The sequence below is a fragment of the Oxyura jamaicensis genome, chromosome 3 (assembly GCF_011077185.1).
Source record: "Oxyura jamaicensis isolate SHBP4307 breed ruddy duck chromosome 3, BPBGC_Ojam_1.0, whole genome shotgun sequence".
Taxonomy (NCBI): Eukaryota; Metazoa; Chordata; class Aves; order Anseriformes; family Anatidae; genus Oxyura; species Oxyura jamaicensis.
The window spans coordinates 32626031-32638654 of NC_048895.1; the positions used below are offsets into that span (position 1 = coordinate 32626031).

Consider the following 12624-nt stretch of genomic DNA (forward strand, 5'->3'; position numbering starts at 1 on the left):
ATTCAGTATTTTGATCCCGGACTTTTTTCCCCCCATTAAAAACAGAAGAAAGAGAAAAGCATTTCAGAAGTTTATGAAGGTAGTAACCCTTTGAAGGCAAAATAAAGCTGTCCATAGATCATAGTGCTTTTTCTTGTGTGATACTTGGCAGCCTAGTTCTTGGCCCCCTGAGGCCCTACTGAGAATAACAACATCAGGATTTCATTCACAACGGGAGCATCAGTCACAGGACCTGACCAACGGAACTGTCACACAGCACCCTGTAAGACCAGGCTACACATCACTCACCCTGCCAACATTAAGTTTCAGTGCCTGTTTAAGCCAAAACAAGGGTGCACTTTTCATGCAGGAAACAGCCAAAAAAACCACTGTCTTCAATGTTGTGTATCGCTCCCAATCCCTCATGTAAGCAAGGACAGACAAGTGAAAATTTAAGTCCATCATCTGGCATAGCAAAATAGGAAGATTAAAAAAACCTGTTTTTTGATAGATGCTTAACCTGTTGCACAAGCAGAAAACGTACACATGTTTACGTAACCTCCGATGTATGCATAGCCCATCAACCATGCAATCTGGACAGAGAAGACATCTTACATACTGCGATAAACCTGGGAACAAGTTCTGGATTCAGACAGTTGATGACAGTCAAAATGAACTGCTTAGCTTTCCACAGTCTTTTAGGAATTTCATAATGTAGAACAGGTTTTTACTGGCAAAAATGCACTTTTTAACCAGTCAAACTTGTTTTGCTCATGGGTGTAATATATTCTGCATTACAATAAAACATTTCTCTGCCAGGATCCTTGCAGAAGCACTTGTGTAGCACACAAACAGGTTTACACTACAAAGCTTTCCCTGCACAGATAGAGCTTTACAAACAGTAGATGAAAGGAAAAACAAGGTATTGATCAAACAGGCAAATCACATCTCTAAATTGTCCTTCCAAACACCCACTCTGCTACTCCATGTGGCCTAGGGCACATCAAACTCAACATGTATGGTAACCTTGAGTCCATACCCTGTCATTTGTGCAGGCCACATTTAACAAAAATACAAGTTTACAGGCAAACCACAGAAGTAGTTTCTATATGAATCTTATTTGCTACTTCTACCTTTTCTGTAATACCTTGCACCACACGTACTCTAGCACTGCATGAGTCAGCTTGGGTAGGAAGCACTACGTCCATTCTCACACAGTGCCTTGCCCAAGCTAATAAGTTGTCTCCATCATCCTGTGTGAATTTTCAGGCATGCGTTAGTATTATCAAGGACAAGTATCACAGACTTCGTTTCACTGCACAATACAGGCATATACAAGAATTACTGCTGGTAAGCCTTTAAACCACCGGATCTCATCCATGATTCATACCCCTAACTGCCACTGTAAGGTGGGAAAAAAGTCATTCTGTATTACTAGTGAGTTTGCATCACTCAATTTGTAAGCAACAAACTACTGATTCAAACAAACTATCAGAAGTCTTTGAAGCCATAAAATGCATCTCTAATTGGAGCTTTAAAGATACAAATAACCTAGCAATTTTTTTTATGACTAAAATTTATGCCTTGGGAACATTCACTTAAAATCATGAGACAAGAGAGGGAAAAAAACACCACAATGTAGAAACACAAGATCATGGAAACCTAGGAGGTATGAAACATCCTATTTATCTTTAGGAGACAAGCAATTATGATCAATAATATCAGTATTCTGTAGGTCTTGAGAAAACAGTGTAGGGTCACACATTGGCCTGCACAATTAACAGACAGTAAGGGGGCAAGAAAAAGTATCTGAGAAATGACAATTACATGTTTTCCACAAATCAAAACAAGTCCAAAACAGTAAGTACGGCAATAACGATGAACACATTTAAGCCTGACCAAATGGGAATAGATCCTAAAGAACACTGGGAAACAGAATGCACAATGCCTAGACAGTTTTCTGTGAATGCTGTCTCCTTCCCAAAACTCAAATGTGAAGAATTTATTTTGTGGGTAGAGCTCAAAAAAGTGACGCCTTCTTTTGTGTTCCAGTGAGTCACTCCCTCCTGAGGAGGCACATTGAATAAATGATTTCAATTAATAAGGAATAAAAACAGAAGTTGGATTTCACAGTTTCATTAAACTTTTGAAATTAAACAGCTTTTAACATAAATGTAAATTGGTAATTTGCAGCTTTCCACTCTCTACAGCAAACTCATTAAATTAATCCAGACTTTCTTTTCAGTTTGTTTTTACATTCTGAGAGATTGGTAGCAATGTGTTCAAGCCTTTTAAATTGTGTTTATAAAATCAGATTTGAAACTATAAAAAAAAATCTAGGTATGGCTGCCCAAAATTATAAATCTATTCGTAAGAGATTAACAGATGAAGCTAGCAGCTACTAGATGCAAAAAACAAGATGCAGTTACACAAACTGCATACAGTGCACAAGCAACAATAGGCGCAAAGTCCTACATAGCCAAATGCTGATCCCATACACTCAGGTGAATAAAATGTACTTATGCAAGTCTGCCAAAGCTACCATCTCCTGCAACTATAAACTTTGCTGGAAACCCATTCTCTCCATTAAGGGAAGATCATTAACATTCACAATCTAGTAAGACATTCTGCACCAAAGAAACTGACTAAACAGCCACAGAAGCTAGTAATTCCACAGGATACTTACAGCTGACAGTAAACTGGTTAATGAGACAATATACGCTGTGGATAACTACTAATTCTAAAATGTCACTCACAAAAGGAAGACTGATAGAAGCAAAAAGCTCCTCATTACTGCTTCTTTATTGCTTTCAACACTGGGGGGAGGGGGAGAATCACAAGTATGCAGTTTCTGTACAAAATGCAATGAACAAAACACATAATTTATGAGACTACCCAAAGCACCCTTGAAAAGGGTAATTGGGAGCCTTGGGACAAGTTTCTCCTTGGCGACAAGGATGTGAATTTGGACAAGGCTTGCTCTATTTCAGCAAGGTCTGATTTCCTCTCCACCCCCAAGTCTCCAAATAAATTACAACTGAAGTAATTCTCTTGGGTAAATAAAGGTAAAAGTCAGGTTCCCTTGTCTCTGGAGATAAAAAAATATCATGTCTTCCCTACAAAAAAAAAAAAAAATCCTCAAGCTCATTTTCAGTGAAAGTGATGGTTACACTAATACAAAAATCCCTTAGCATAAAAGCTACTCTGCCACTGATTAAAGAACTCGTTGTCGTTACCATTCTTAAATGGCCCTCCTAAGGTGTGTCTCACCACAACACAGACTTGAGGATACCCAGAAGCAACATAATGTACCTGAATCTGCTAGCGCTTATTTACAGTCAACTAACAGAGACATGTGAACTAAGTATGATATGTAAAATTCCAGTCTCAGGGAAGAGACCCACTGGAACTCGTTCTCCTAAGCTTTCCTAGCTTACCATATTTGTTTTGCCTCTGTTCACCACCCCACCTACAAAGCAAACACAAGTCTTCCAATGGCTTGCTCACAAACAGAGGAAAGGACAAGTCTTTCAAAAGTAAGAAAAGGGGGCAGAAATTCCAGGTCAAAAATAATTTTCTCTTAATTTTTTTAGTACTCAAGGCGGGGGGGGGGGGGGGGGGAATAAACAACTAACCTGCAAACAAGCACTAGTTTATATTTACAGAAGCCTTGAAATTAGCAAGGCAGTGTCTCACTGAACCAGTTACACAAGTCTGCACACCCACTCCTCAGGCATATCTAGCAGACAAGCCTCCTCCTTTATAAATGCTCCAAGAGACTCTCCTATCCCTGATCCCCAGCTTTGCCACCCCAATCCTTAGCTCCTTTCCCTCCTATCTAACACTCAGAAAAAATGGGATGCTTCATCACCAGGTAACAGACTTGTATTCCTACCAGCAAGCAAGAGGAGGGCTTCACATTTAGGATAATTAAAACACAAAGTGCAACCCTACCACAAATCCAACTGAATACTGAACTCCAAAGAATCAGTTACACAGTTCTGCAAAAACAACAAACCAACTGAACTCCTGAGCTCTATGGATTTGTTTTTGCATCCATGTGACCGTAAGACGTAAACAGATTTGTTTGTTTTATTCGTATCAAGACCAATGCAACACCTTGATCTTCTTCCCCTTCAAGCTGAACTGGCAGCTCTTCCAGACTTAATTCCCTTGAAAGAGTAACCAGCTAAGCACACTCCATCCCTACACATGTCCTGCCCTACAGAATGGGTGTCATCCTCCCCTAACATTATCTGTAAAGCAAATAAACTGTTTTAAATTATTCCCTGAAGTTGTACAGAGGTTACAACAACAATAAGTATTAAAAAGAAAGCATTAATTACTTCAGCGTTTAAGATAAAGGTGGATAAAGTGGATCATATGCAATGCAAGATGTAACATTGATCTCTGGCATTCGTTTGACAAAATATGCTTCTGACTAAACCGACTGTGGATAAAATAAGTGTTCAAGGGAACCAACGGGACCAGAAATAGCAAGTTTTAAGGTTTCATATAAAACCTCCAGTAAATAGATGCTTTACATTCTAAGACATTATACAACTTGAATTAAGAGAACAAGGGAAGTCTCTCATCGTAAAGCAGTTTTTCAGAAAAGGGATTTATACTAAATAAACATTGTATCCTTCTGAGTAACAGCTTTTTAGTTTGATGTGCAAAAAATACTATACTGAAAAAGGATTAGGACAACAACAAAAACCACCACACAACTTTTTGGCTGTTACCATCTGACTGGACAAAAATAATCCAGTAATACTGTATTGTTAGTTTTTTAAATTATACAGTCAAATACGTGACTTAGAAAAGAGAACAACACGGAACAACGCAAAGCATCTTACGCATTTTACTTACAAGTCCCTTACAGACCCTCCAGGGTGCTCAAAGAGATACTTTTTCATATAGACTGAGTATATGGATTGCCTTATTCCCATTTCAGTTTTATTTACTCTTGAGACCATACCAGAAAATGAATCTAAGCTAAATTTATTGCATTGTTGAAGAGGACAGAAATACTCTCATTGGTTTTACCTGGAACTGAATGAATACTAAGACCACTACTATGCCACAGCAATCATATATTCAGAAACCCAATGACATTTTATAAAAAAAATAAAAGTATAGCTATAATTGATGTTTTTCACTAGCTTAGACCAAATAAGAACTTTTATACTGAGTGTATTATTTTACAGATAAAGAAACTGAACTGCAGTGAGGATTCTTGATTTATGATCACGATACATCAATGCTGTACCAAGGTCAGAACCAAGTGCACTCTCCAACTGTTCCATGGGAACCACTAGATCACTCACGGGACTTCCTTTGTTCCCAGAAACCTCTCCTCTGTGGCATACAGAAATCCTGTAGTAGAAACACCACATTGTATAGCAGTGAGACATGAAACGTGGTTGTCTAAGAGCTGATTGCTAAAAGAAGTCCTATAATAAAGCACAACTATGATGAGTAAAAACAGCAAGAGATCTCAACAAAAAGCATATGATGCCCTAAAATGGGGAAAAAAAATGAGATTTGGACTACTTTTGTAATCCAATGAAATAATAATAATTAAAAAAAATCAGTTTTACCTTTGATCTCTGAATTACTGAAACTAATATGCCTCAGATTCTTTTTTAAATTGACTTTTTATCTCATTCACGAGAGCATCAGTTCTGTTAGTAAGGAGAGTTACATAGCGCATGGCCTTTATCATAGGCCCAGAAAAATTATGTGCATTTAGTCAGGAGTCCAGCGCACCTATGTCAAAGCAAGTTCTCTTACTAAACTAGAAGACAAAGGCCTCTGACAACAAGATTTTTTAAATATCCTTCCCTAGGTAGTTGACTAAGCAAATGCTGCTTGAGGAACTGCAACACGAGAATAACTTCAGAGACAGTGGTACACAGTAGCACACAACCAAATAAAGATTTTAAAGTATAAGGAACAATAAAATAAGTCGTGATCATGACACACCAGTGTCATGCCTGTAACACCACGCTCTTAATCCTATTCAGCTTCAGGTAGTAGCGCCTAAATCTATTACAAAGAAGGAAATACAGAAGTCATGTCCTTCACAGTAACCCCAAACCAGTGCTAGTACGCAGCTAGCACAGCTATTAAAACCTTGCCCTAAAATGTTTATAACAACACTACTTTACCTAAAGAATAAACTAAATCTTACAGATCAGACTACATTTGGAAATTTGAAAGAAGTCGCCACACGGTTTCCTAAGAGAACATCTCTATGCCACTGACTTATGTTTGCTTCTCCCATTTTAATGAGCTGTATGTTTTTGTTCCATCTCTCAAAGTTCATTTGCTTATGTACTTTGGTCATCTGTTGCAATAGCACTTGCGTGCTCTCTTCTATTCATCTCTTCTCCCCATAAAGCAAAATTTTGTTCCTGCACAAAGACAGGAACAACCCCCTGACAGCGACCCTATGACCACAGGGCTGCTGGGCGTTATGCTTTGACAGAGCTCAGCTACTCTGCCTAGGAGGATCAAGAAGCTCACCTTGGCCAGTATTCTGCTCATGCATTCAAGTTGGCCCTACCATACACTGTTTTATAGTAACAGAAATCAACAGGGGAAAACGTAATGTCTTCAAGGGCTCATAAAACATTCAACCCCCCTCTGGATTTCAGTGGTTGCAGTTAGCTAATAAAACTCCTCACAGGTCTAGACTGACATCGTGCTCAACGCATGACAGATAAAAACGCTACCTTAATTAAGTTCCACCAGAAACACCAGGTTAAAAAAAAAGCCATTTCCTCATACATTAGTGTCAGATGATTTGAAATTATTGCAACTCCTCTGAACCCAAGTGTCAGGTAAACTTGATTTTTCCCCATTTTTCTTTATATATATATACACACATACACAAACACATATCCTGAACTTTTTTCAAAGGTATCCAAAAAAAAAAAAACAAAACGTACACCAACTCCCTATGATAGTGTCATAGGCGTACTTCACTCCATTTTTCCAAAACATTCTTTAAAATAATTTTGAAACTCAAGTTATTGAAAAAAATCGAAGTTTCTAAGTATTTTCTTAGGAAGCTACTTTTTCATTATTAAATGTGACCCATATTTGCATCACACAATACAACCTTCACAAACTGTGGGGTCACCCAAAACACCAAATCCCCACCTGCCAAAAATCTTGGAAAAAGCATTAGTCAGGATAGTTTCCTTACTCAGAAAAAAGTAATAACCTCTAGTAATACAAAATGCCATTAGAAAAGTTTCAGCAGATGTTATACTTCAGACTCCATGCACGCTGGAGCAACCGGTGACTGAACTAGGGTTTCAATTCCATATGAAACTTTCAGCCTATTTTGTAACAAACCAGGTAGAAAAGTATCAACATGTTTAGTTATACAAACATTCAAATCATAAATATCCAAATATTTTGTTTACATACATCATATTCTAAACAGAACACAGTGGTATTCCAGAAACAAAACATTTAAATTGATTTGCCATTCAGCTACATCTGCTGTATGAGCTGTACAAAGATCCAGTCCATCAATCTCACACTACATGCTGTCCCCTGTAACTGGAATATACATCCCGTGAGACAACTTAGCTGTGCAGATTCCACAGATTGGTCAGAAAGAAAACATTATGTACAGAGAAAATTATTTGATAAGAACAATGGCTAGAAGAATTATGACCTGCAAAACATGGAGGCATTCTCCACAGGCTTGTTGAACCAGTTAGAAATCACATCTTTATTTTCTCACAGGAAAACAGCAAGAGAATCTCAATTCAGAAAACACAGAGGAAGATGCCATGGTGTTTCTACTGACACCGACGTGCTAGCATACTGTAATGAAAGTGCAACGGACCATCAACAAGTCCTTTCTAATGAAGTGCTGACAAAACAGCAATCTAAAGCTCACAAGAGAATTAGAAAGATCTAATTCACTTTTTCATATTGAATGATACCCACAGAACTGTCACTCCCTTTTTAAAGACAGAAGACAACAACAACAAAAATTAAAGGTGTTTCACACATCAAATGCTAAAACTGTATTTCCAGTAAGATTGTTATCCTTTTCAACCTTCCCTTCCCCCATATACAAAAGAAGCGTTGGAAAGTTTAGTGACGCTCCCTCCAAGTCCTATGCTTCTATACATTTCACATAGCAGAACTCAAAACAGCATGATGAATCTGGGGGTGCAATATCATAAACAGGTCATCAAAAAATCAAAAGTGTATGCAACTAGATAAAGAAAACATCTCCTTAGAACGTAAACAAGGTACATCTTCTATTAAAATACTGCACTATGTTTAGACAATGGCATTCTAAAATAAATTATCACATTCAGTACGTTATTTCTCCTTGCTTTAAAAACCAAACTCATACTTCTTCATGCCACATACTCAAATCACCTCCATTTTTTAAGACCAACAAAAAAAATAGATTAAAAGGTAAAACCTGGCTGTTTCTCTTTACCACAGATACTCACATTAGTAACATTATCAGAATTTGACCTTAAAAACATTGTAAGGTATTTTCTTAAGAGTCCTATTATTCCATCATTTATCTGTACACAGAATATGGCACTAGATAATGATTTTAAAGAGACACATCCTGGTAAATTGCAGAACACAGAGATTTATAAACCCTATAATAATTTTTAAACTCTTTTATAAACAAGCTGTTATTTACAATATACGTGGTAAATTTAGTGGATGTTAACACTTTAACACTTTGGTTATTTACAAAGAGTTTGCAATTATTTAAAAACAAGTTTGCAACATTTTGGAAATATTTATTTTCTCACTGATTCTGTTTTTGCCTTCAGAGTTCCATTTTTTGTTCTATTATGACAGAAAAGTGTAGCATTTCAATTGTTGACCATACGGTAGCTACCAAAGGCAGTTAAGTATATGACAAAATTGGGACTTTTCCCGTTACCACAATTTTGTTGCTTTTCTGAAAAAACAAGATGATATTTTACTGATCAGTATTTAGTTACTTTAAACGCACATAACAGCTATTTTGCAACGTGCACTGACTTTCAGTCTCTTGGGATACACTTCAGTCTTTACAATATGTCTTTCGTACACTTGTTTATTTCTATCCTGAGTCAAATCAAGTTCTTATGAATGCTCTGAAGCTTAAATTGACTTACAGCCAAGACTTACTTCTGATATTAACCAGGAATATATGGCTATATTTCTTTTAAAAAAATATAATAATAATAATAAAGAAAGAGAAGTATTCAAATACAGATTTTCTATCATTTTAACACAGTTTGGAAGTCCCAGAAGCAACTGTTAGGAGCAGGGCCTGTATCAGATAATCCTTAGCATTTAACTGGATATTAATTAATGCCTAATATAAATAAACATTCCTCTTGCCAAAGAAATGTAATTTGAAGTAATTGAGAAAAACTGAACAGGCTGTGATAGAAAGAAAAGATGCCCTATACAGTCTACTTACTAGCATGTTTATCTGCAAGCATTATGAGGCTGTTGGAAATATCTCTTCGCCTGTAAAAACACACCACTTTTGCTTCCACGTTTCCATTAGCAGTCTACAATAAAAGGATAAATTGAGTCAGAACGCATCCCTGCTCAGTTGAGTAATACAAATTATACATCCTCTACTTGGAATTTTTCCTCTTATTAGTAGTTCTTACATGAACAGTCAGGCTGAAATCAAAATTACTCAAGTAAGTAAGAGCATCCTGACACGGGCCAATTAATTTCACATCAAATTACAGCAATGATTAGTTATTTACTCTCGTAAGATTTTATATATTGATCAGTTACTGAGAGATGGAATGCCAGTATCCTGTTAACGTAAGAATTCTCAAGAAATACCAGAGCCTTGTAAAGACTTTTTTGCAACCTAGTTTTAGACTGACATAGATTTCAAAGCACTCCAACATTTCTTTCCAGAACCACGTTTAATAGAACATGATTTATTTGAAAATTCACTTCAGCTTACAAAGTAAAACAGCAATTTAGTTTGCAGTTGTTTCCATGACTCATATCGGTGATCACACTTTACCACGATAATGTAGAGAATCTACTAATATTTAAAGAATTGCACTATCTTTCTTGTTATAAATCGTAAAAAGTTAATTACCTCAAGTTGTTTAAACTCAAGATGTGGCACCAAGAAGTGTCATGTTTTAATTTTCTTACCAAAAAAGAAAGCATCTTATCTCCAGTAAAATACAACCAAATCATTTCATTGCATATTTGCTCAATGCCTTTAACACAGGAATGGCACATAATTCACAAGTAAGATAATTGGATTATATCTTGGAAACCTCTCTCCCCCCCCAAAAGTCAATATATGACTTTGCTCTACCACCCACAAGCAAGATTAAGTTATAACAATACAGATTAAAGATAATAAATATTACATTCAGAACATAATTGGAATCACTTCAATTACTGTAAATAAAAAAAAATTATTCTCCAATAAGTCCAAAATGATTTGCCATGTACAATCTGAGTTGATGTAGTATTGGACAGCACTAGCAAGCAACGTGGTTTATGTCTGATGTGATATAGTGTTGTGTCCCATTAACAAGATGAATTTTCTTATTTTCTAATCACACACACACAGAAAATCATCATTTATTACATCATGATAAGCATTTCTGTCATTAACTTTTGACACAATTTACCAGTAATATATAATACTGCTTAATTGAACAGTCAAAAAAAGCACTTTTTTTTTAACGTCTATGTAGTACAAAAACTGAGAATTATTTGTATTTGTGCTTTCCGCAAAATGCTACACTGAGAAGGCTCCACACATGCTACGTTAAAATGCACTTAGGATAAAGACAGTCTCAATGTCTCTTCAGAAAGCTGTCCTTCATTCAGAACTACCAATAAGCAACGCAACAAACATCCACACAAACTGTTATCAGATCACTGAAAAGTCTCACGGACACACACTTGCTCTTTATGCATATAGCCAGGAGCAGACACGTTACATGACTCCATCACTCCAGATAGATTCAGTATCATCACCATATAAAAAACTAAGTTTGCTAACTACCTCAGTCATCCACAGGATTGGCTTGGAATTTTTTTTTCTTTTTTACAGCAAGGTGCTCCTGTTCACCAGGAATAATAAAATGGGTGTTTCCTTAGATAACAGGGCAGAATTACAATATATCACACAGCAGTATTTCAGTAACTGAAACATAAACAAATACTTAAGAAATCTCAAGGAAGTAAAAAACACATTCAGAAAATTCTACCAACAGAAATCCCACGGAAGGCAAATGATTGTCAGCCTTGGAAAAGCACAATGACTGTTGTCAAAGGCTAAGCAGGAACCTTAGATACTTGCATACCTTGTTAAGCTCTTCAATTCGCCTAATGAGATATGGATTGCTGGAGGAATTTTCAAAATAAACATAATCTGCAATGAAAAAAATGAAAGATGCTGTATTATTTCAAAAATCATATAGCTGAAACATACATATGTTTTAGTGCAAAGGTTTTTTTTCTCCTAAAGTTAGAGTGACCTCCAGATGACCTCCAGAGGTCCCTTCCATCCTCAACCATTCTGTGACCGGAGAGATTTAAGAACAGAGAGCTTTGGTGTGTTTCCAGATTATGGAAATAATACTTGCGTAACATACGCTACCTCACTTTCATTATTACGTGCTATGGTAGTACAGTTGTCCAAATAAGTAATGTACATCTTCCGATTACTTGCTTTGTTGCCATCTCTGCTCAGTAACACGCAAACTATATTAAGCAGTAACAGATCCTCAAGTCATGAGGGTAGTGGGGTTCTCCTGTGCCAAGATCTCTTACAGGATCATTAGAATAGAATTATTTTCATAGACTTTATGGAAATTCGCTCACATCCTGAAAGCTACTGCCATTTAACATACAAACAAAAAATTGACACGCAACACATTTCCTTCAATAGTTTTCCTCAAAACTTGTTTTTGTCAGATGAAAAAGTAACCATTAAATGCCAACCATATTCCTCTCCGCTCAATACTTGACTTTTGTACCATGCATCTTGCAAATTTTATTTTTAAAAATGCCAGGGGACCATAAGAAGATATAAGATGCAATGCTTTGACGTTACATGACAGTGAAACAGAGCCTCAGGTAACTCAATTAGAAGAGTAAGATCTCTGGATATCGTTCGTAATTGCTTATTAAGATAAAACGAAGAAATTGGGACTTGATGACCTAAGAAGCAAACCCTACCATGATTTTGACAGCCCCGCTCCGATGAGGATTACTTTGATGAGTAAAGGCTGATGGGATTACAACCTAAGAGCCCTAATGACGGGGTATGCAGATGGGCGATGTGTAACTACACCAGCATGCATCGGAGCAGATGCGGAAAGCGACTCAAGCTAAGAGCCACCATCCCCTGCTGGGCTGCGTCCTCCATCCCAACGCCCAGGAGAGCGGCAGGACACAGCTCGAGCGGTGCACCTGAGCCCCAGCACCCGACGGGCAGCCACGCTCACTCCAACCAGAGCCCGGGGAAAGTTACCCGGGTCAGTTTCGGCAGGTTGAAGGGCTGGAAACTGAATGCTTTTATTTCACACCCACAAGCGACTCCCGCCCTGCGCCCGGCAGCCATCCCCCAGCGGGCAGGCCGCCGAGCTG

General features: G+C 37.3%; 1 protein-coding gene across 8 annotated transcripts in view; it reads right to left on the minus strand.

Moving 5' to 3' along the window:
* MTA3 (metastasis associated 1 family member 3) overlaps positions 1–12624 on the minus strand; it is a 159968-nt gene that overhangs the window by 128926 nt on the left and 18418 nt on the right. For 7 of the 8 annotated variants that reach the window (XM_035323293.1, XM_035323295.1, XM_035323294.1 and 4 more), the window contains 2 exons: positions 11337–11404; positions 9455–9548 (listed from right to left, as the gene is read on the minus strand). In XM_035323293.1, coding sequence (XP_035179184.1) covers positions 9455–9476 — 22 coding nt within the window. In that variant the 5' untranslated portion in view covers positions 9477–9548; positions 11337–11404. Of the gene's footprint in view, positions 1–9454; positions 9549–11336; positions 11405–12508; positions 12568–12624 lie in introns of those variants that run through there. The other variant, XM_035323292.1, reaches the window with a different exon arrangement.